The sequence below is a fragment of the Notothenia rossii genome (assembly GCF_949606895.1).
Source record: "Notothenia rossii genome assembly, chromosome: 4".
NCBI classification, from domain to species: domain Eukaryota; kingdom Metazoa; phylum Chordata; class Actinopteri; order Perciformes; family Nototheniidae; genus Notothenia; species Notothenia rossii.
This window is the reverse complement of record NC_136902.1, coordinates 62,538,828-62,564,504: the sequence shown is the minus strand read 5'-3', so window position 1 is coordinate 62,564,504 and position 25,677 is coordinate 62,538,828. Positions and strand designations below refer to the sequence as shown.

Here is a 25,677-nt window from a genome sequence, read left to right as displayed (position 1 = left end):
AAAACAACCCAATAAAAACAAAAACCTTTTTCTTACCGGTCACAATCACAGTTTTCCCAACCAGCCTTGCTTTACTGTTGCACTGCTTTCCCTTCACCACAATATGACGAAAAAGGTAGGCGATTCCTACAACAGCACCCACAAGCAGCAGAAAGGTAGACATTGTGAAAGCCTCGCTTGCTCACACCAGACTGGCTGCACTGAGAAAGTCCAAGCTAATTTGTGCATTGGGACAAGCCCAGTAATGCAAACTCTCCCACTTCCTGTTTGGCGGTGACAGTGTGCTCTCTGTTATGTAACTGCGTATGAGTTTGAGCAAGTAAGGAATTTTAAGGAAAGGTCCAAGAGAAATCTAATTATACAGTTCATATTTGAGTTACAATCATGTAAACTAGCAAAATATGTGTTGTACAATAATGTTGGGTTAAATCCTAAAATAATGTCTTGCACTAGTCTACATCTACATGAATCCTCATTGACCTCCCATCCAGAATCATCTAGAACAGTGGTTCCCAACCTTTTTTGTCTTGTGTACCCCCTGAGCCTTTTGTCATACCATGAGTACCCCCTCACTCATACGTGCTGATGATCCTTCACAAGTAGAACGTAACTGATTATTGAATGAAAATAACTTTATTTCATCTCCTTAATTTGAACATCTAATTCTCAGGCATTTTCTTAATTTTAACTTAAATCACTCAATAAAAATGAATATGTTGCCTTGAAAATAAATAATATAATCAAATAAATACATATGAAATCAAAATAATCAACTTATCTTTGCTATATATCTTGTAACATTTAGGCTTAAACCTGGAGCCCCTTTGAATAAGTCCCCTTTAAACAGGCATTTCAATTTTAATTCGGGAACAAAACACTTAGCAAAATAATATCCAGAATCAGTATAGGCCTAGCAGTTTCTTTTCACCAGTCATGTGAGCTTTAATGAGACACTTGAGCTTGCTTGTCTTTCATAAGCTTTGATAGTTCTGGAGGCAGTGTGGAAACAGCTGTGACCAGGCTGGTCTCCACATCCAGTCTGTTCCTCTGCTTGGTTTTGATGTGTGTTAAAGCTGAGAAGGTCACCTCACACAAATAAGTAGAACCAAACGGCAAACGTTCAATCAGTGCATGTTTTCCCAGTTCAGGATATTCCTTCTCCACATCACACCAAAACTCAGTCAATGACTTCTCAGCATATGCCATCTTCAGACCACGGTCAGATGATAATTCCATCAGAGGCTCCTGCAGCATTGCTGGAAGGCTGTTGCTGCTCTCACTCACAATGAATGGGTTCCTCACCCAATCCAGTCTTTCTGACTTATTTTCAATGTCCTGAAAATAATGGCTGAAATCAGTGCAGAGTTTGGACAGGTGTGCTTGCACCAGTTTGACCACTGGACCCCTGGCAACAGCAGTTGTGGCAAGATGGGCATTGAGTAGTGGGAAACAGCTCACGTCTCCCCATACTTGTCAACCCTCCCGATTTTCGCGGGAGACTCCCGATTTCATTGCCCTCTCCCGGTTTCCTCCCGGGGTCATATTTCTCCCGATTTCTGACAAAATCAGATTTACACACGACTGTTTCCACTCGGACTTTAATACAGCTACACCATTGTTTGGTTTCCATGGTAACACGTCTCTTTAGTAGCGCGCGCAACTCAAAGTCTGAGCGGGTGAGGCAGATATTCACAGAAAACAGAACAAGAATCGACAACTACTCTACTCTCTCTGCTCACTCCTTTCCTGTAAAATACAGGTCCAGCCCACACATATGCTCCATCAAGGACGGTGCTACAGGCCGCAAGGCAGTGCACTTACAACTACAATAAGCATGTTATGTTAATCTAACAGCTCCGGCGATCTAAAGGTTGGCAAGTATGCCGTCTCCCTCATCACATTTGCTCTCCCATAGTTTGAGCTTTTTTGTGAATCCTTGAACTTTGTCATACAATTTCAGGATATGTGACTGCTTGCCCTGAAGTGATAGGTTGAGCTCGTTGAGTTTGGTAAACACATCAGCAAGATATGCCATGAGCGCCACCCACTTGTCATCCTCAAGCTGCACAGCAAGAGGATGCAGATGCTCCCTCAAGAACACAAAAACTTCATTGCGAAGTTCATAAAGTCTCAGTAGCGTTTTCCCACGAGACAGCCAGCGCACGTCTGTGTGAAGCAATAGCTGATCGTGCTCTGTGCCGTTCTCATGACAAAGAGTTTCAAACAGCCTGTGATTCAATGGCCGAGATTGGATGAAGTTTATCATCTTCACAGCATCATCCATAACAGCACTTAAATCAGGGCTCATCCTCTTGCTAGCTAGTGCTTCACGATGAATAATACAATGCATCCATTTAATGTCGGGATTTACCTTTCTTACGTGCCCAAAAAGTCCCTTTACACGCCCCGTCATCGCAGCTGCTCCATCAGTACAGATGTGGCTGCAGGTTTTCCACTGCAGATGATGTTCTCTGAAGAAGCTGTCGATAACCTGGAACAATTCTTCCCCAGTTGTCTTTCCTAGCAGCGTTTTGCAAAATAAAATATGCTCGTTTATGTCCGACGCATCTTTGTAACGCACGAAGGACAGGAGCTGCGCTTCTCCACTCACGTCTGTCATTTCATCCAGCTGCAAAGCGAACTGACCGGCTAGTTTTATTTTGTTCACCACTTGTCCAATTATATTATCAGACATATCATTGATCCGACGGGATACGGTGTTATTCGACAGGGGAACTTTCTTCAGCGCTTCGGCTGCTTTCTTGTCTATCATAATTTCGGCCAACGCAGTCGCTGCAGGGAGAATGAGCTCCTCAACAATAGAGTGAGGTTTTTATTTATTTAGCCACAAGCAGGGACACGGCGGAAGATGCCTCATTGACACATTCGTGGCTTTCATCATTGTAAAGTAACTAAGTTCATAAACTCAACAAGTACTATACTTGGGCACAATTTTGAGATACTTGTACTTTATTTAAGTATTTCAATGTTTTGCTACTTTGTTCTTCTACTCCACTACAGTTCAGAGGTACATGGTGAACTTTGACTCCACTACATGTATTTAATACCTTTAGTTACTTCACAGATCTGGATTAATTAAGTGAAATATAATCAAGTGTTAAATCAGACTTTAGTTCCACCTGGAGTAAATCCACAAGCTACCCTGCAGTATACAAAGTCATTCAAACTAGCTGCACCTTTACCAGCTTTGAGAACACTTTCATGATCAATCATTATAAAACATATCATATCTATTATTCTGAAATGGACCAATCTGCACAATGACTACTTTTACTGTCGCTACTTTCACTATATTTTGATGATAATACTTTTCTACTTTTACTTGAGGAACATTTTGAATGCAGGACTTTTACTGTAACAGAGTATTCCTACACTCTGGGACTATTACTTTTACTCAAGTACAAGATCTGAGTACTTCTACTTTTACTCAAGTACAAGACCTGAGTACTTCTACTTTTACTCTAGTACAAGATCTGTGTGCTTCTACTTTTACTCAAGTACAAGACCTGAGTGCTTCTACTTTTACTCAAGTACAAGATTTGAGTACTTCTAATTTTACTCTAGTACAAGATCTGTGTGCTTCTACTTTTACTCAAGTACAAGATTTGAGTACTTCTACTTTTACTCTAGTACAAGATCTGTGTGCTTCTACTTTTAATCAAGTACAAGATCTGAGAACTTCTACTTTTACTCAAGTACAAGACCAGAGTACTTCTACTTTTACTCAAGTACAAGATCTGAGTACTTCTACTTTTACTCAATTACAATATCAGGGTATATGCAGGGATCCTGAAGTCAAATTTAATACCTTTTAAGACCTTTTTTAAGACCCTTTCCATACGTTTTAAGACCTCATCGCAACTTCGAGTTCTAACTGGTTACATTGGCAACACACTTTACCTCACATTTACTATATTGATTGTAAGATAGCACAACTAAACAGAGTGCAGACAGACTACTGAAGCCTCCTCTCCACATGAACTTCAACCTCTCTGTGAAGGTCAGGTTTAATGCAGTAGGCCTATGCTGCTTTGTTGCTTCTGTTGACTCTGTGCTCTTTCATTCCAGTAAAACTCCTCAGAAACCAGTATTTGACCAATAAACAAAACAATTGACAACACTTTGAACTATGAAATATATTAAACTTTGGTGAGCTTCAGCGGGGTAATGCCATAGGAGCTCCCTCACAAATACCCAGGGGTTAAATTGGGCCGGGCTGTCGGGCGATGCTCTGACGTCATCACCCTCACACATTTGTCATGTTTAAAAAAACTGATATATATGTTATGTTATGTTCTCGTTCTTAATATAGACTATATTTAGGGTCGATATGTGTTGACTTTACTTTAAAATAGCAGATCTCTGTGACCGGATATAGTTTGGCTTAGTGAACATGTGTCTCTTCCTTGGAGCAGCATCACCCGGACTCCGCAGCTCCTCCGTGCAGAGAGCCTGCACTGCAGCGGTGTGTGTCAGCGACGTGCAGTCAGGGGAGGCACGGATTGGCCATCGGGAGAGTCGGGACTTAAACAACGCGGCTTTCTGGCTAGCACTTAGCATGTGGGACCGGACAGCTTTGATCCCCATCGACAGACTCTCTCCCCCCCCCCCCCCCCCCCCCCCACAGAGCGGAGCAAGGCAACGAAACTTAAAATAAGAAGCAGCATTTTACGGCGCGCTATGCATGGGGCCGCCTTGAGGGGGTTTCCGACATGTCGTTTCAGTAAATTAAAGGGTGTTTCATGTTGTCGTTGCTGTGGACCTTCTTAATACCTTGGAAAATGCCGTTTAATACTTTTTAATACTTTTGAATAGCCTTAATTTTCGCTAAATTGATTTATCAACTTTTAATACTTTTTAAGACCCCGCGGACACCCTAAATGTATATATACTTATACCACCTCTGTTTATAGCCTATGAAAAAAACTATTAGAAATAGAAGGCTAAAGCTAACGTTAGCAGATAGTGACAATGTATGCTAGCTGATTGCTCAACGATTCCTTAAATAATATTGCCACAGAAAAACTTTTCAGTTCACATCACGCTCTGCCGCTCCGACAGGGAGCTCTGCTCTGAACACCTGAACGGCCCGTTCTAACAGCTGTTCACCAGCGGTCCAGTCTGTGCCACAGTGACTCCGGACGCACAGTTAATATTAACGAACACACCCGTAGGTAATGTAGCTGCTGAAGCTAGACCATCATCTCGGAGCAGCAGAGCCTTATTATACATCCATGAGCAGAGCCGACAGGCAGGAAGACTCGAGCACACAGCTCGTACTTCATTATAATATATAAAAAAAGAACACCATGCGTGTCATGATGGCACATAACAGCTCACGGCCGCAGATTACTCCGGGTCCCAGCCCCCCCCATACCCCAAAAATATTTGTATTGCAGATCTACATGAATCACACAAACGACTTATTTTGGATTCAAAATGGCGAATTTCGCCGAAAGGGGACACATTTGCATCACTGAACATAGACAGAGCACAACTGAAACATAACATCTGAGATGTAACAACATAATACACTTTTCGGGGATGCTTGGGATGTGAGGAGTGAGGGACACGGCTTAGAACGGGAGTGTCGCCTGGCAGGACAGGAGAGTGTGTGCACCAGTCTGCCTTGATCTATGAATTAATGTCCGTGACACTCACTGCTGCCCACAGCTGTTTTATAGAAGGAAATTCCTTCACTTCATGAAAGTGTTTTAACCACACACACCTCTACACACACATGACGGGTGTTATTTTCCCCATAAGGAACAAGTCGCTGCAAATTATCCCGCTTATTACACGGCCACATTCTCAACAAAGTAACGTCATGACTCCCAATATTAATTGAAATGCTTTTATGGATTTAGAAAATGTTTTTATTGATTTAAAAAATAGTTGTATGTATTGATTTTAAAAATAGTTGTATGTATTGATTTAAATTGACATGCATCCGCTAAGAAAAATAGTCCGTTGTTACAGTTTTTTAACAACAAGTCCTCCAACTAATATGACCAAATAGGTCGATTGTTTTCCTTGTTTTCCGACCCATTAATACGACCCAGAGCAGCGTTTTCAATCAACGGGTGCGTCAGCCTGTATACCTTTACGACCCACGGGCGCGTTTTAAATCAACGGGAGGCGGCGTAATGACGTACAACGTCCTCGACAACTTCTGTTAACAACCATCGTTTTTCAGACACGTACACTCTTCAAAAATCACGGCTGTCTGTCGTAGAACAAAACGTGATCCGTCTCTTAAATTTGTGTCGACCACAGACCTTATTTCAAGCTATTTTCCCAAATCCTTTGGAGAAATCTCATTGGTTCTGAGGCGAGGGAACCGGAAGTGGTAAAATGCTAACTCACCGGGGTTTTGGACTCGTTACTGCATCACTGACAACATCCATTTATTTCCCAGACAAGCTAATAAACGTGAGTAGTCAGATATCAAAAATATATTCATTTTGGGATATGTATTATGTTGTTTTATTTTGTCGTCTAGTATAGTGACAAAGATTACTATGTTTACCTAGAAATAATGATAGCAAAGCTAAATTAGCCAAAAGTAGAATCAGCTAACGTTAACGTGAGCATGGAAGTTATGTGATCCATCGGTTCATGCGGTTGATCCAAATGTTATCACACGTCACATTCTTTATAACTATATTAAATACTATTTATCTATTAAGTGAAGAGTGACCAGGGGTGTAATACTGCCGGAACACCGCTCCGGCACCTAAAACGGGGATGGTTGTTAGCATCTGGTGCTAGCTAGCTATGATAACGGATAGGCTAAGAGGCTAATGTACCTAATGTAATGTTTACACAGTTAACTTTAGTCTAAGTTATCTCAGTGGGTCTGAAACAGTTTGGTCACCATATATGGAAATACATATTTCCAAGGCACACTTTTATATTATTGTAATGTTCCACAATAGGAGTCGGAAATTCAAGTTCTTAGGTTCAATAGCTCCTTTGGTAGTATACAAATACAGGTTCATAGGTCACAGGTTGCAGGTCGCAGGTTCAACGTCACACAGCACCCTAAAAAAAATCGAATGAATCTAAAACATCGATGAAATCATTACAATTCATACTATTGGACATACAACAAATGCATAAAAAAAAAAACAGTAAATAGTTAAATATGCACAAAGATACATTTAAAAAAATTATTATTCTTATCTTTTTTTTTTATTATTGAAATGTATACAGTTAAGTTTCATATGGGTGTTGACAGATTTATCCATAGATTTAGTTAATTTTGCCCTCAAAGTGCACAAGATTGATGCATTTAACTTCCCGGGGGCCTCCGGACCCCCCTAGAGGACATGAGGTCCACCCCCACTTAAAACATATTCACATGGATAGGATACTAAATAAATGTGCACACTTTTTATATAGTAACCTTTGTACCTCAGCAGGAGGAAGTTAGTTTATAAAGGTCCTTCACTGATCACTTAACTATCACGCAGCTGTGTGCAGCATTTACTGTAAGAATCACACATTTATTCAATAATGCAGACTTAATAAATGACCATTCTTTGTTGATTCTGGCTGGAGTGTTAATTGACAGTAGTTACATAAGCTTCAAAACGAGCCACAACTGCGCGTGCATGCACACATGCAGAACTTATAGAATTAGCAATACACCCCTGGTAATGATGATTTTAGTATTATTTTCTGTGATGATGGAGCATCAACTTTTGGATCAACCAGATATTGACAGATTAGGGTTGTCCATAACAGTCACTTTAAACATGTGACTGACTCTGTATAACATTGTTTTCCTTACTCTTGTGATTTTTGTTCATCCTATCTAAAAGATAAAAAAAACATGAGTTCATTGTTTTAACAAGATTTTTCACGATATAATAAAATACATGAATCCTGTAAACATTTGTAGTATAGTATTCTTATTTTTGGTATTCCCTGACATTATCTGTGTTTCTGTTACAGATGCCTACTCAAAAAGTGTGCCAGACATGCAGGGAAAGCATAGGAGTAGCAAGTAAAAAATGCAAACAATGTGGTGCCATCCAACCCTACAAAGAGAAACTCTCCAAGCAAAAAGAAAAGGTTGCACAGGAGTGGAAGGCCACGCAAAAGAAAAACCACAGTGTCAACAAAGTGTATGACTCGACACATTTACTGGTAAGCTTTTTTCTCTTGCAGATGTCAGTTATCATAAAAAAGTGTGTAAATAATCCCTGATCTTAATCTTTTTATACAAATTGTTAAATTACTTAATTGATTTATACTTTCCAACAGTCGCCCTCATTTACTTTTTAAAAATAATCCTAATTTCTTAATTAAGTTTATGTGAGAAGTACAGACTAGTGCACGATTACTGCACTTTAGGCTTGGGCGGTATTACGGTATACCAGGGTATTTCGAAATGCTGTCGGTATGATTTTCAATACCGTTACGTCACAGACTGTGCGCCAAATCACAGATGCGTTTCATTCTATTACACTGACACGGAGTTTTGACAGGGACGACATTGATTGTAATGCACAGCACGCGCCAGCAGAGGGCAGGGGAGGGTAGTCCGTCTTTCCCGCTCTCAGAGCTCAGCGCTGAGCTGAGCAAGATGGCGGCAGCATTTGCCGGCCCCGAACTCGGACAACTAGTAAAAAAGAAAACTGCCTCTGCGCCTGTTTGGGACTATTTTGGGTTTACTCGTCGCCAGTGACTTCATCCAGCACAACGAGAGACAGAGGCACTTCTTTGGGAATGTTTAAGACGGGGTGAGTGAGTGTTGACATTTTTTAATCCTATGCAACTGGTTGATGGTTTTGTAGTGGAGGTCGGACGGTTTTAAAAACGAAAGCATTTACGTGCTAAACATTCACGCGAGTAATCCAATGAATCAAATGGAAATAAGGTTTTTAACACATGCACGGAATAATATTGCCAAACTAGTTAGTGAATATAGCAAACTTTATTCAATAAGTCAAGTATTTACTCCCGGAAAATGTTTATGTATGATGATATATTGTTAACTTAGCTCACTATGGAAACAACGTCAGACATCTACAAACGCGTCCTGTATCCGATCTCAAAATGTGCCATTTGCACAATGTGTCATGTATGCAGCCCTTGTTTTGCACTTGCGCGCACGTCGCGGCACTTTGCGAGCGTCTACCGGCTCGGGCTGCATTTTACACCGAACATATAGATATAATATACCGTTCGAAACATCTATTTGCCGCCGAACGCCACCTCACTCAAGTCGACCCAAGTCATACCGTCAGTGGCGGCTGGTGGAAAATATTTTTGGTGGGGTTGTTGATATAGTGAGTAAAAAAAATTTTTGGGGGAGAAATTACCCCTTAAATTGGGACTGATACCATCATATACCGTATACCACGGTATGATGTCAGCAAGGTATGACGGTATGAAAAAAATGATACCGCCCATGCCTACTGCACTTCATGTAATGTGTTAAGCAAAATTGTTGTCACCGTTGTATTTAAATCTGTAAAGGCATAACACATTTTTTCGAACTAATGTTAGATAGTGTTTGTACTTGCAAGCACCCAGTTTTAGTAAAACATTATTTCTTAACCAGAAGTAACATAGTTCAGGCCAGTGGTAATTCCTAGAATCAGAGCTTCAATGTACATGTTTTTCTAATTATATCTTACAAAAAAACCTGCATTTTGGTGTTTTATATTTTATTTTGGAACTTCATAGTATGGAAAACACATAATTATGTGACTATGGTTTCCAAAAGTAAAATAAATGAAATATCATATACATTTTTGAATAAATGGTAAAACCAAGAATGTCACAGAATCAAAACCAGCCCATATTAATATAGTGCTTGAAAGACAATCAAGACCTGGAAAGAGTTAGTATTAATAAAGAGGCCCTTAAAAGCACTTTCATTAAGCTTACCAGAGTCTCTGACTTTGAGCCGTGTTCGAACAGTCATTTCAAAATTCCCCTGTAACACCAGCTTTACATCTGAAGTGCTGTTAATGCAGAACTTTGAACCTGAAATGATATAGGTTATAGCTTGCTGACATGTTTCAAAGCTAAATGTAGCTTATTCAGATATCTGAATGTGAGAGTTAAATGGACCCATATTAGGGATGCCAGAAACTGACCATGATCAAAATCGGACAGCCCTGGCGAATATTAATCGATTATTCGCCGCCGAATTGAAACTAAGCCAGGAAAAAAAAGAAAAACATAAATAATAATAAAAATATATATAAATAAAATCGAATTTTAAAAATAATTTTCGATTATGGAGACTATAACGAATATTCGAAAAATAGAATAATCGCTGGCATCCCTAACCCATATAAAAATAACTATGCCCATGTAAAAAAAACTCAAATTGAACCCGAGCTCGATAAACTTCTTTTTTTTTTACAGTTCTTTTTTAAGGGCTCCCCTAAAAGGAGTCTAAAATCACACCTGGTTAATTGTGGGGTGCCTTCCTCAATGTGCACACGTATCACATCAGTGCATTTTTCACTTATGCAAAATAAATGGAGTTATAATGGCTTTAGGTGTGTGATGATGTTTAGAGCTGTTGTGTACATAATATTTCTTGTTTTTTTGTGTCCATTGTGTTCCAGCTCCACAAATGGAAAATGTTAGATCGGCGTCCCATCCTCCTTCTTGCCAAGAGAGGCACAAATGGTTTTGCGGCCGATTGCATCTGTCCATGGCAAATCGAGACAGAAGATGGTAACAATGCACTTGTTACCATAAAGAGGATTTACGAAAGCCTTATTAATGGTAAAGTATACAAATCTGCATGCTATATTTCAGCAATGTATCTGTTAACATTTTTTGTAAATTAGTTGCTCAGTTATCTGGTTTTAAATGTAAAACAATGTGAATCACTGTTTACCAAGTTGTAAAAATATGTCGTTATGTCTTGTTTTGTCAGTTAAAGGGCCCATGTCATGCTTTTCTGGTTATTACCCGTCCCCTTGTGTGTTATGAAGCTTTTCCTGCATGTAAACGGTCTGCAGAGTCACAAACCCTCAAAGTACACCCTGTAGCGAGTAAAACTCTAACACAGAAAATACCTGTCTATGCTGCTCTTTTTCAAAAAAAATTCTTCCTGAGTATAGTGACCTAACGGGCATAGTGACGTACCGGCTCACACACACACACTCACTCAGCCTTATCTTTTCTCAGCCGAGGCTCCGTGGATCTCCTCACGCACACACACACACACACTCACAGCCTGGCTGTGAGTGTGTGTGTGTGTGCGCTCAGGCTGAGTTCCTCGCTGTCTCGCAGACCCCACGCAGCAACCAGGAAACAACACCAGTAATCCAGCTCACACTGTCTGCTCCTCGAGCCTCAAAGGGCGGAGCAGCGAGCCCCCCAACGTCCCGCCAACACGGCACCCAGACCCCACGCAGCATTCTCATCTGTTTGTCCTTACTGGTGTCATTTCCTGGTTGCTAACAAACGCCATTGTAACACAGAATCACTGATGTTCCGCTGTTTCATTTTTAGCTGTAATTACTGATGATTATAAATGTATATGGCGGATTATACTTGGTCATTTATTCACCATGCGTCTACTTTTTTTTCTTCTCAATAGTGACTTTGGCAGTTGAACCTGAGGGCCCTTCAACCACACAGGCAGAAATGGCCGCAGACCCAGGATCAGACTTGTCTGTACCTCTTACCACCGAGACTGACACTGAGTTCACTCTCTTCCTCACTCCTGTGTCCTCCGGCCTGACTCCTGCTCTCTCCTCCGGGCTGACTCCTGCTCTCTCCTCCGGGCTGACTCCTGCTCTCTCCTCCGGGCTGACTCCTGCTCTCTCCTCCGGGCTGACTCCTGCTCTCTCCTCAGTGTCTTCCTCACAGAAAAGAAGACCAACGAGGAATAAAGTGGCAATTAATGGTATGTGCGGGTTAATTAGTAATTATCTTATTTACATCGACTGAAACTGTGTTTGATTTTGCGCATTGAATTAGTTAAAGAGAGAGAAAACAATCATCAGTACAATTAGAATACACCACCTTTTGTTTTGTTTAAGACTTTGCAGTATCAAAAGTCTCAGTGCCATTTTGAACAGTTTAATTGAGCACAATGTGATGTTAGGCAATGTTTAGGAGGTTATTGCTGAACTTCAACTTATTACCATCTTTTAATTCCTTGCAGAATGTCCCATTCATCAAGGGTCAGACACTTTCCCCTACAAAAAACTACTGAGGGAACGAATCAGGGAGGTTTGTTTAGAAAATATTTTTAAATAAATAAACAATGACAATAATGTTTCCGTGGAACCAAGTCTTATCTTATTGGATTTTCGTATACTTTGTTTAAAAGGAGTGTTTCAGTCTTAAGCATGACTGCTAATGTAAATATTGAAATTACAGTAACAATAATTTATTATTAATTTAAGGTTGAGGTACTTGTGTAATGCTTCATGTCGCATTAATGCATCATGTCCAGCCATTTATTTGTATATTAAATTTTTTCTTGTAATCCTTTGTAGGTGAATTCCTATTCTTGGCAGTACAAATATTTTTTTTAATAATAATAGTATTCCAAAATATTAAACTGATGGGGAAAATGCTATTGACTATGTTACAGTCCTTCATATGTTTGAGTTAATCGTACCTACTATTATTTCAAATTATCATTTGATTTCACTGGACTTTTTGTATTTACATGTATGACATTTGAAAAAAATGAAGTTTACCTAAAATCTGTGTTTCTTTACTCAGGGCCATACCGAGGTGTTGGTGCAGTGGCAGTCTTGCTCTGGATGGTATGTATCTAATCTGAAGTTTCCTTCAGTGTAGCTGATGGGTCTGGCAGAACAGGGGCCACAAAGTAGTCTTACCAACCAACTTCATCAACCCTGAGATCACTAACTTAAACATTTTGGGTTCCTCAGCAGTAAATTGAATTTAGTTGATCACATGGGGGTGGGGAGCCATGTCATCAATGGCTCTATCAGACGTTTGCGCCATAAAGTAAGACATCCAAGTTCTCTGCCCTTCGTCCTTCAGACATTGCGCCCTAGAAACGCTGTCTGATTGTAACACATAAGCAGGGAAGTAGCCTACATTGAAATAGAAATTAAAATATACAATAGAGTTTATCATTGATCAATATCACTAAAGGTTAAATGATTGATATGTGAGGCTGGATGGTATTTGATCTCTTTTGTAGTTACTGACTTGTTACATTTGTTCTTAACAATTATACTATAAGTATAGTTAGTAGTAATAAGCAGAGGTGGGACCAAGTCATTGTTTTGCAAGTCACAAGTTAGTCTCAAGTCTTTGCCTTCAAGTCCCGAGTCAAGTCCCGAGTCAGAGACAGGCAAGTCCCGAGTCAAGTCCCAAGTCAAGACCGACAAGTCTCAAGTCGAGTCCCAAGTCCTACCGTTTGAGTTTCGAGTCCTTTCGAGTCCTTTTAACAACAGGGAAATAATATTTACACAGATCATGTATGCTTTTAAGATTTGTATACATTTATTAAACCTTTTTTTGCAAGAACATTGTTCAAACACTCTTTTTAACTCATTTCAAAACCTAAGTGTAACCTTAACCTTTTCAAACATGTCACCACTTTATAAAAGATATCCTCGCTCCCAAAAAATTATCTAAATAATCTACATGTAATACATTCATGCCTCTATCAGTTCCTGTTGCTCCCTTGATAAACAATTGGCATGCATCCATAGAGAGACGTGTGTGTGTGTGTGTGTGTGTGTGTGTGTGTGTGTGTGTGTGTGTGTGTGTGTGTGTGTGTGTGTGTGTGTGTGTGTGTGTGTGTGTGTGTGTGTGTGTGTGTGTGTGTGTGTGTGTGTGTGTGTGTGTGTGTGTGTGTGTGTGTGTGTGTGTGTGTGTGTGTGTGTGTGTGTGTGTGTGTGTGTGTGTGTGTGTGTGTGTGTGTGTGTGTGAGAGAGAGAGAGAGAGACTGCGTGTGTGTGTGAGAGAGAGAGAGACTGCGTGTGTGTGTGAGAGAGAGAGAGACTGCGTGTGTGTGAGAGAGAGAGACTGCGTGTGAGAGAGAGAGAGACTGCGTGTGAGAGAGAGAGAGAGACTGCGTGTGAGAGAGAGAGAGAGAGAGAGAGAGATTGGAAGGGGACTGGATTGGAAGTGTCATGAACATGACAATGAACAGAGTTGTGCTTTTCTATGTCAGGGCCCTATGCTGCATTGCATTTACAAAAGATCAAATTGGCCAAAAGTCTGTCAGTCATTTGTGCACGATGGGGACGTAGTATGATGCCACCATGGCTGAAAACTCGCTCCACTGGAGCACTAGAGGCAGGCACTGCCAAGACTCTGGTGGCCACTCGGAAGAGTGAAGGAAGAGTCTTCATGTTCAGTGCCCAGAACAAAAGGGCGTTCTGTCCTTTGGCTATGTCTAGGTAGTGACTTAGCTGTAGTGCTGGAGTGGTCCCAACATCCTTCTTCTGCCTCTTATGGTATGCAGCAAACAGCCCTTCTCCTTCTACAAGGTCATCTTGCTCTTCATCAACCAGAAGCACAGGTTGCTCAGTCTCTGTAGCATCTTGCAGGATCAATTCTGGAAAAACATTTAACAACAGTAGCAGAAACAAAAGAGCCCTTATTACCATTGGTGTTGGTGATACAGTGTTAGACTGAAAAATGCAATTATTGATGCTGTCAATTAGATCAGACTATGAGGAAAAAAGTTGCATTGAAGTCAATAGTATTTACCTTTAACTCGTTGTGCCACCTCTGCCTTGATGTCACGATTGACCAGCACATGGGGCTCCACCCACAGCAGAGAAAAGGCTGGATCCAAGGCGGCTGCTTTGAGGTAGACTGGGTCTGAAAAGGGGGCAGTGATCCCATCTTGAGTCCTGGCCATTTTCACATTAATGAAGATCCCAAGAAATCTTTTGTTCAGGGATGCCTGGAGACTTCTGACCAGGCCACTCAGGAAACGCACTTTAGGCTTCAGCTTCTCAAGGTGGTGATTGAGGGACAAGACGGATGGAACAACTGCACTGATTGTGACGACCTTCTCTCCCTGTGTCAAATCAGTTGCTTCTCCAAACGGCTTCAAGATGTCCACCAACTCCTTCAACAGATTCCACTCTCGCGGTGTGAATGACAACTCCTTATGCCCAGCCTTTTCTAGAACGGCACAGAGCTTTATATGATCACAGTGGAGAACTGCCTTTACTTGCCTCACTGTTGAGTTCCATCTTGTGTTGACTGCAGCAGGGATGCCTCTCTGTTCCCCAAATTCACTATCAAACACATCTTTGAATGTTGTGCTTGTGTGCAGCAGTGAGCTAAGTTTTGATAACTTGGAAAGAGAAGGACATGCCACTTTTGTTTCTTTCAAACCGTCTCCCACCACCAGCTGAAGCGTATGCGCAAAACACTGCAGGCGCCGTTTCTTTGCCATAGCAGCATCTACCGTTTGCTGTTCTTCCAGGGTTAAGTCACACCAGAGATCAGGGTCATCAAGATGATCTCCGTCATCATCCTCTTGTTCACTGGGGAAGCACACAGTGAATGCCTTTCGCATGTTAGCCGCATTGTCACTAATAATGTAGTCCAATTTATCTTTGATGCTGTATTCATCGCATATTGACTCAAATTGGTCACAGATTCGTTCAGCTGTGTGTGAGCCTTTGAAGCGATTGCAGGCCAAGAGATTAGTCTTTAGCTGTATCCTCTCTGTCTCTTTCTCTATCCAGTGGACAGTGATACCTAGGAATCCCCTCATCTTTCGGTCAGACCAAATGTCCACAGTGACTGAAACATGCTCAGTGTTGCTCAATTGAGTTTTTAATCTTGAACGTCTCTCCTCAGCGAGGCTCTCTGTTTTTGATGTCAATGTTCTGCGACACACTGGGCTGTACTTACTGTCAAGTACCGTCAGAAAGTGCCGAAAACTCTTGTTTTCCACAATAGACAGGGGAAAGTTGCAATCAATAATCAAGTCGGACAGTATTGCATTAGTGATAGCTTTCTGCTGTGGATGACTCATGCTGTAATGCCCTACACGACTGTCCAAGAATTGTGAGATTGAAGGCTGTTGTGGGTCATCTATGATGCTTTTATTCATCTGGTATTCTTCAAATCTGTAACAGGTAAGCATATAAAACAGATGTCAGAAAATGCTAACATTGTGTTAATATTAATTTTTGTGTTAATATTAATTGTATTGTATACTGTAAGAGTGTGTGTGTTTTAACATTACATTGATAAAATAAATTTCATTTTCAGTGTACACTTACTATATTAATAATATTTTTACTGCTGTACCTTGCCATCAAACAGCCCTTTCCGACAGGAAACTGAAGTATGCTTGTTAATTCACTCTCTCCAGCACACCAGATTCCATTGGCAAAAACAGCAATTTTACCTGCATCACACAGAAATTGCTGGTCTACTGCTGGCTCAATGATTAAGTATAATTGTGCTATTCTATGTCTTCTGTGATAGTTCAGCTTAGTTGTGATTTACCTAAATTACATAAACGACCTCAATGAGGCAGCAGTAGACCAGCAGCTAGCAACTCCCATGTGCTGCAAAGTAAAATGGCCATTTTTGTCAATGGAATCTGGTGTGCTGGAGAGAGTGAGATATACTTAGTTTTCCTATCGGAAAAAAATCGTCTGGCAGCAAGCTAAAATGGTACACATATTCTTAATATAAAGTACATTAAACTGACCTTGATTTGATTAGGCTTGCTTAAGTTTTGCTGCTGGCAGCAGTCTACTGTGTATGATCCACTGACTAGCTGCTAAGCACATACAATCTCGCTTAAAAAAAAATCCTAAACTATCCTTTTACAATATAAGTATGGATAAGTTCAATATTTTGCACTTTGAGACCCATTTCTGGTTTGTCTAGGATGAAAGAGACTGTTTGACTCCGACATTTTGACGATTGGTCCAGTCTAGAGCTTTTGGTTAATTTAGAATCACCCCCATATGCTTCAGGTACGGGCATTCATAAAGCGGTCCTTAAATCAACCCTAAACGTTCGTTTTCAAAGATGTGCAACTCACCGAGTGGTTAGTGGTGTTCGTTGATGTTCCAAAACGAGTGTCTTAGCGAAATACAGTTTCTGTCGTGTTTAATTTGATAAATATCAAGCGCAAGTTAATAGCCTACTCGGTGAGGTATCTGAAAACATAGCTAGTTCCACAATAGCAAATAACACGGATGGAAACCAAATATTGCGCCGATATATTTAAAAAAAAACAACTACGAACACCACTTACCACTCGGTGAGTTGCTCATCTTTGAAAACGAATGTTTAGTGTTAATGTTTCATTCAAAACTTACCGTTCTTTGTGCAACTTCAAATGTCGAACGAAGTTCGAAGTTGTCGCGTCTCCGTCTGTAATCTTCGACCCGCATGTTTTACATACTGCAATTCTTTTTTTGTTGAGCACCTCATAATTTTTATACCCAAACGAAACTACCTTTGGTATCATTTTTGCCAACTGACGCGCGCATTTAGTTTGTTCCTCTTCATTGGTTGTCCCGTACTTTGATTGGTTGGATGCTGTCAGATCGAAACAACGTGGATCTAATTTGATTGGATGTCGTGCCGCACACAGATGCACACAGGTGCAAAGAGAGAGAGACGTCCGTGTCAACATACTTTTTAATCTTTGCGTTCGAGGAAAGTAGCAAGTCTTTTCAAGTCAAAAGGGTCAAGTCCAAGTGAAGTCACGAGTCACTGATGTTAAAGTCCAAGTCGAGTTGCAAGTCTTTTTAGATTTTGTCAAGTCGAGTCTAAAGTCATCAAATTCATGACTCGAGTCTGACTCGAGTCCAAGTCATGTGACTCGAGTCCACAACTCTGTTATTAATACAAAGTAATCAACCACACACATCTATTTAAAACAAGTAGATTTCCCTGATCATTTGACATGCTGCTTCCATTTCCCATAGAGTAATAAAACATGTTTAAGCTAATTTCTCCACACTGTTTGTAGCCCTCCAGTACCCACATATGAAAGAATAAAAGCAGAGGAATCAAATAAAACACTAATACAGGAATAGTTGATAAATGATTATACAGGACATCTGATCACAGTAAGAAATACACACACATATTCTCTAGGAAGTGACCCTTGTTATAGGTCCGAATGTCCTGTCCCCTGAAAGTCATGAGTTTTGGTTGATTAACAGAAGTTTAATTGTTCTTGTGGCTTAATGGCTTCCCTGAACTTCCCTTCACCCCAAAGTCAGCTTGCTAGGAATGAATACATTTTATTGATAAGCTCAAAAGGACGTTTATCTTGGTTACTGCTGGGTGACCCAAGTCTCCAGGCCTGCAGGATGTGTAGGAGATAAACATTAATTCTACAAGACTTTAACTACATTATCTGAAAATGTATCTGGGACTTCCCCTGTTAATTGCAAGCACTATTGATAATTAACAGAGAGACCCTAGGGGCCTCTTCTTGGTATCTGCTAGGCAGAAGTCACTCAATGCAGAAATCACAAGTTTAACACATATTCTATATAAGGTGACATTAAAATGAATATACCAGATTGAACTTTCCTGCCATAACACGTTACTTTAATACTTCAAATAACTCAAATAATACTTCACCTTCTTGTTCCATTCAGTGATGACTTACCCACTTGCAAAGAGAGCTGCAAGTTCCTAACTTCAGTTCCATGTGACGAGGACGTGTTTGATTTGTGTACAATCATAATGGAAGAATCAGGCATGGGGTTCCCAATGAATAGGTCACAAGCACTTGACTTATATCTATCATTGAGGGATATCATTCGCCCACAAGTATTTGAGGAGGCAACTGCATGAATGTTGCAGTTTTCTTTCTGCTATTGGTGGAAGAAGTATCAGATCCTTTACTGAAGTAAAAACCCTACCTAACTGTGGAAATACTCCACTATATCCTACATTTAAAACCTTACATATTTAAAAGTATTTAAGTATGATCAGCTAAATGTAAATAACAGCATGAATAGTAAAAGTAGTCACCGTGCAGTAAAATGTTCCCTGTCAGTGTTTTATTATTATATATGATGTTTCTGGATTAATATTACTGCTGAATTAATGTTGCATTTTACTGCTGTTTAAGGCTGTGCTAATTTTAACTCCTTTATATACTTTTGGATAGTTTAGGATATACACATTTATATGTATGTATATATGGTAAATGTATCTAGCAATGTGTGACATGTATTGTAAACATTAATTCACCTTTGATATCTCATGTAAAGTCATATACAGTGAAGAGAAAATGTATCTTACTTTAATGATAAATCTTTATTCCATGTGCTTCACATAATAATCGTCTTTTATTGTGTGGAACAAACAAACAAAGAAAGGGATCATTACTGACCTTGCAGTGAAGTAGTATTTGATAACAATGTAACAATGTTACATGATTGACAAATAAAAATAAGAAAACCAACACAAATACAAAAGGGAGTGCTTTTTTTTAATCTTATTTGAACATTAAGCCCTACTTAGGAAAACTTGAATGTCACCAATAAACAGGCACTGACATAAGAACTTGAGTAAACGTTGAGGTTTTAAACTTTCCCCCATAAACTAAATGTTTACCCTGGTCAAAATACATTCATGCTAAACAGAAAGACCAGATTAGTTAAATGAATAGACTCTTAAAATAGGACCTGTGTACAACAGGAACAGGAACAACAATTAACACATTGGAGTAAAATATTCTATAAAAACAAAAACATCCTTCAATAGTTATTCTGCCCTTTGGAATCACTCTATTCCAAATCAACATGTTGATAGTACAGATTTGAACAACAATCATGTCATGCAGTGCAAGGATTTTCAAATGAAGGCAAAACATAATATGCAAATCCCTAACAATTAACCATAAATGCATATTTACTTAGCTCAGCTTATGCTTTTGCATAGAGCTATCTAGTAGCTGTTGTGTGCCTATTGAACACAATCATTGGCTCCTGTGTATCAGAACATGTATCTTCTTTGATATCATAACATAACTTCTACTGTGACTATGAGTAAAGATGTATAGAGAACCGCAGTGACGCATCATAAAATCCGGAAGTAAGCTGCGCATGGGTTCCTTCGACAAAAATGCAATGCAATTTCTCCATAGGATTTTGGAAAATAGCTCAAAATAAGGTCTGTGGTTGAAACACATTTAAGAGACGGATCACGTTTTGTTCAGCCGGATAATCTCCACATGTCTACCCTACTTTTATAATTTTCGAATCGATACATTTATGATCGATATATTTATGATTCGAAAATTATAAGAGATGGGTAGACATGTGGAGATTATCCAACTAAACAAAACGTGATCCGTCTCTTCAATGTGTGTCAACCACAGACCTTATTTCGAGCTATTTTCCAAAATCCTATGGAGAAATTGCATTGCATTTTTGTCGAAGGAACCGGAAGAAGTTATTAGAAATTAAAGTTTCAAAGTGCATATATAGACGTAGCGCCTAGCTAAGAAAATGTTAAATGCTGAAAGAAAGCCTTTTGCACCTTGAAAATTATCTCCTGTCTTTAAATGTTCCTTTCAAAACCATAACTGCAGTAGAAATTGTGGGTGCAACCTATAGACGCTATCTCCTTCTTGTCTAGATGATATCCATCACCCACACAGAGCTTGTAAGTACACTATTAAAATCACTGCGGAGGTCTGGATAATTGTGGTACCCTACAGGTAGTTTTAAAAGGCAGCCACATGTGTGAGATTGTGGTCTTCGATCGAAGTTCGAGGTTTCGATTAATTGTATCTTAATAGTTTGTTCCATTAAATTGGAACCAGTGCAGAAGCGGAGGAAAAGCTGAAGGGTGCTCAGATCAACTTCACCTACATATCTCTTCAGGTAGCGGGCAACTGCAGTCTGGGGTGGAGTCATCTCATCTGGGAACTGAAGGAGCTCCTTCACTGCTTTTCCAGTTGGTGTTTTCTGCTGTATAACATCATTCAGGGCATCTTGTGGCAACACACTTGCTAAGTGCACCACAATGGGACGCCAACACTTGATTACATACATTGGTGCCTGTATGAGAGCCTTGTGTCGCATCTGTGAAAGCAGTGGGATCAGATTGTCCTTGGTAGGAACCTGCTGGCACTCATGTGCTTCAAGGGCATCAAACAGTGCATCAGTGTCAACAGAGTTGAAGTCTTCCAAAGCCTTAACAAGGACCTCTCTCTCCTGTTCAGACACGTACTGCAAAAAGGTGTCCTTTAAGCTACTGGTGGATGTGGCGTACAGTGCCTCTTCAAGGAATGGTACTGCCAGTTTCACTGGGAAATAGCGAGCAATCCTCCACCCTACTACTAAGATTCTAGCAATTGCCTGCCACTCTTCAGACTGATAATCATGCCTAATAAAGGGAACTTTTACATTCCCTCCCAAGGTGCATCTTTCATAAAAGTCTGTCCAAAATTCAGTTAAGCAGTCCCGGGTCACACCACTTCCCTCTCCTTCTTCAAGTTTACCATTGGGTAGACGCATCTTTATAAACACCTCAGTGTTTAAAATGTCTGGGTTTGTGAAGGCTTTGATAAGGTCAGTGAGACAATGCCCCCTCCTGATAATCAGTGTAACAGGAGCAGGTTCATCCATTGTCTGGTCATTCCATGGCTCTGTAACAAGAGCAGGTTGCGGTTCGCCAAATCCATGTGGTGGCTGGTCATTCCACGGAGCAGGTTGCGGGTCACCCAATCCATGTGGTTGCTGGTCATTCCACGGAGCAGGTTGCGGGTCGCCCAATCCATGTGGTGGCTGGTCATTCCACGGAGCAGGTTGCGGGTCGCCCAATCCATGTGGTGGCTGGTCATTCCACTGAGCAGGTTGCGGGTCGCCCAATCCATGTGGTGGCTGGTCATTCCACGGTAGTGTGTCATCTAACTGCACACCATCATTTGCCATAGCCCCAATAATAATCTCAGGATCGATCTCTTAATGAACCATGTCATCGATCCCCTGTACATCAGTTGAATAATGTGGCTCACTTCCAGTAAGATCTACAACTGGGGTTGAGGTTAACTGCATCTCTGCCTCCTCTTCATCTGAGGACAGCTCCACTTTCCTTATTTTGGTACGAAGGTACAATCTAAGGATTTTTACTCTGCTTTCTTCATACAAGTTATCCACAGTGCTAGAACTGCTGACCTGTACCTGAGAAGATTCAATTTCAGTTGAATAATATGAGAGCTTTCTCTTTCCCTTTGAAAAACCATCTGGGAAAAACACGTTTTCAGCCATTTCTTTGATTTCCACTAATGTTTTGTCCTTGCTGATGATCAGGTGTCTGGTTCCTCCACCATTGATTGCCTTCACTTGTTTGTACCGTTTCTGCTTTCCATCGAAATCCATCCATCCAAGTTCAACCCGTCTCTCTTGCTTTTTAGCACTTGTATTTCCTGCCCATGGCTTTCTTTTTGCAGGTACTGGTGCCTCACCAGAGACCAATCTCTGTCGCAGCCTTGTGAGCATTGTGTCTTTCCTGCTCTTTGTGTCAAGCGATGAATTGTTATGCCGGCAGAAGGCAACAGTAGCTATTCTATCTCCAGCTTTAGGGATGTACTTTGCCAGGTCAGCATCCGTCATTACAGGTATTACTGATGCATCAATCTGGAGAAAAAAAACAAAAACAATCGTTGGGAGCATGATTATAATTACATATTAATGTGCCGAAATAAATAATAGAATTATGAATGACTTGACTCTTAAAACCATTGAGCCACATTAGTTCAAATTCACTTTCAATTGGGAATACTCTCCTAAAATGTTCAACATCTTACCAATTTTATTTGTATTGCCAAATTTCCAACAATCTGTTATTCAATCCCTGCTAAAATAATTTCATTAAAAAAGAAAATCCATTTGGATTTTTGTAAGCAACACTAACCCTCACTGTGGCCAAAATGTGTGCTTTCTGGATTCAACAAAAATATTGATTGTCAGTTCTTTGACTTGTTCTTCATCTCATGGAAAGGTCATACGCAATTCACACTTTACATTCGTACATATGTAAAGTGGCTTACCTTTTCATTTTCCAGCTTTTGGATAAATTCCTCAGAAATGTTCCGCTTAATTAACAAACCCCTCAGCTCAGCATCCATTGTTTCAACTGTCTGCTCTGGAAAGAGGATTAAACAAAGTATAAATGGCAAACATTCACAACGTTTACGATTGCAAAGAACTGTGGATTTGTAAAGTATGTTATGGTGACATTGTAAATCCATTGAAAACACTTGATGTAATGATAGATGTTTATGCATAGTTACAATGCATATATGTTACCACTAGGTGGCAGTATAACATATATTGACATATAGAAGTGAGTAGAACAAGATGTAACTTGGTACTGCTTGTTGGCTAATAAAGTGGCTAGTGAAGCTAGTCTAAAGATTCAAGACCGTGTGTTATTTATAACAAATAAGAACATTACACTTGATGCACAATCAAGTGTTTTTATCACTACATCCACGAACAGTTGGTTGAAAAACTAGTGTTGACACCATTTATCCTAGCTGCTAGTGCTACCGGTATTAGCTTGTTAAACTTAGCAAGTTGGCTATGTCGGTCGGCTGCTTAATAAATAGCCAGCACAACTAACAGGTAGATGGCCAAATACACAGTTAAGCTAGCAATTCATGTTTAATAGCAAGCTAATAATCAACTTAACTTACCGATCAAGCAGGTGAACTCCTCTTCATGCTTCGGGGAGAAAGGCTGGTCTGTTGTGCTGTAGGCTACATTATATACCTAACTATCTCGTGCGCACGAGTTATTAAAGCGTGCGCACGAGTTATTAAAGCGTGCGCACGAGTTAATAAAGCGTGGCCTCGTTTTATTTATTTTTCTCTCTATGAACCCTCCAGGGCTCCGTACTTTATAGTATGTCCATATAACAATATTTTCAGATGTAGACAAGGGGAATGGAGAACTTGGAGAGGTTGCAGGTGGTACTGCAGCAGTACAAGACTGCTTTAGCAGCAGTACAAGACTGCTTTAGGTCCTGATGCTTGTTTCCTTCAACATGAAGAGGAAAGTCAAAGTGGCCTAAGCAGTCCAGACACCAGTGAAGATGAAGAAGGAAACATAATTTAGTTAATTTACTTATGAATTAATGTACAGTATCTTTGTTGATTTAGCCTCAACCTAGACATGTTGCTGTTACTTTTGTATTCATTAATGCTAAACATACATTGTGTATTCAAAAACCTCAAATTTGGTTTCTGATCCGCCCCTCTTTTTTGTTTCTCTGTATTTCCCCAGATTGCTGCTGCTCTCAAGCACGAATATCCGCCAAGACTTGATGTGCTATCAGAAATGTAAATACTTTACTGACTTTATATTTAGAGATTGTATTCATACTCCTCAATGGAAGATCACCCTTGAATATGTTGACCATATGACTTTTCCCTATGCCGCAGCATCAGACCGAACATTTCACTTGTACACAACTTAAATTGTATTGAAGAAAATGCTCAGCGTCCCTGGAATGCATCCTGAGCAATGAACCATTCACTTTTGATCCTTTTTGAAACACTAGAATGTACATTCCTAAATCTCCAAGTATATCTTGCTGGTTACCGTACAACTTGGTGAGCACATCGTTGTCCAAGAGCAGGAGGTCTTTCCCTTTTTTCCCAGAACGGGATGCCTATGCATTATTATTTTCGATCTCTTATAGGATTTACCTGTGATTAACTTTATATGACTGCACCTGTTACACCGCAGGCCAATAACAGCTTTCCTCTAATTGATCATTTTTGTTTCTTTTGCGTTACTTGCTTTAATTGCTTTGTCAGTTATATTTCCTTTTTGGTCTCCAGCTATTAACCTGATTGATTGAAGTACTTCAATCAACATGTACAATGCACAGTCTTTTAGGATGTATAATTAGGGACATTGAGATAAACAACAAATAGTTTCTTTGGTGAATCACCTCATTGTTGTTCTCAAAACCAAATAATACATTGTTATAAATTGTTATATTTGATTTACCCATAGAATGTACATGTTTAATATACATAGTTAAATCATAAAAAAATGGTTGTGTTGTATGATTTCTTAATACTGTATGTTATAACCGTTTGCATAACTTGATTTTATGTTCTGTTGTCCATGTTTTTCATGTTAGACTAACCCCAACGCTCTAGAGTCAAGACATGCACCCTTATGGTGGCGTTTTACTTGTATTGTGGTGAAACACATAAGTAAACCATTGCCAGAGAGAGGACCATTTTATTGTTTTAAAAACAATGTTATTGATGTGGTTGGTTGATGAATAAATATAAATTAAGCATACGTCTGTGGTACTTTTTGTTGTTTACATCACACTGCATTATAATGCGTTTGGAAATAAATTCATTTAGAAGTAACAATATGGGTTAGCACTTGAATATTTTTGTAAAGAGATGATCCTCATCCGGAACACTGGTTGTTGGTTTAAGATATGATAGAACTTTATTAATCCCAATTTGGGAAATCTTTGCGTTGCAGCAGCATTAAAACACATGGCATTATACAATACAAATAAAAAGACAAGAAATAAAGAAGAAAATATACATGTTGAATTTACAAATGAGCAATAACAAGATATGCAAGGTATTATATTTACATAACTATGTGACAGATGGAATATTAAATATTACACTGAATATGTCAAATGTAGAGTGAAGAGAGAAACTAT

The 25,677-nt window shown here is 39.8% G+C and overlaps 3 protein-coding genes across 5 annotated transcripts in view; 1 reads left to right on the top strand and 2 right to left on the bottom strand.

The window, feature by feature from the left end:
• The window catches only part of LOC307034873 (uncharacterized protein), a 64,028-nt gene extending 63,810 nt beyond the window's left edge, over positions 1–218 (bottom strand). The window contains 1 exon segment of the mRNA XM_079673800.1: positions 37–218. Coding sequence (XP_079529926.1) covers positions 37–163 — 127 coding nt within the window. The 5' untranslated portion in view covers positions 164–218.
• A 6,117-nt stretch (positions 219–6,335) lies between these two features.
• On the top strand, positions 6,336–25,364 carry LOC307035233 (uncharacterized protein). Of its 2 annotated transcripts, XM_079674318.1 has the most exons (7): positions 6,336–6,453; positions 7,981–8,175; positions 10,617–10,779; positions 11,603–11,911; positions 12,173–12,240; positions 12,742–12,785; positions 24,258–25,364. In XM_079674318.1, coding segments are annotated over exons 1-7 (858 nt in total). In that variant the 5' UTR covers positions 6,336–6,375; the 3' UTR covers positions 24,259–25,364. The 2 variants fall into 2 exon arrangements, with proteins under 2 accessions (XP_079530444.1, XP_079530443.1); XM_079674317.1 differs by lacking the exon at positions 24,258–25,364 and having other exon boundaries at positions 12,742–14,360.
• On the bottom strand, positions 20,376–24,250 carry LOC307035232 (uncharacterized protein). 2 transcript variants are annotated; one of them, XM_079674316.1, is made up of 2 exons: positions 23,021–24,250; positions 20,376–22,607 (listed from the first exon to the last, which is right to left on the bottom strand). In XM_079674316.1, exon 2 carries the CDS (start codon positions 21,900–21,902, stop codon positions 20,598–20,600), a length of 1,305 nt encoding a protein of 434 aa, XP_079530442.1. In that variant the 5' UTR covers positions 21,903–22,607; positions 23,021–24,250; the 3' UTR covers positions 20,376–20,597. The 2 variants fall into 2 exon arrangements, with proteins under 2 accessions (XP_079530442.1, XP_079530441.1); XM_079674315.1 differs by having other exon boundaries at positions 20,376–23,115; positions 23,669–24,250.
• Positions 25,365–25,677: the final 313 nt, after the last annotated feature.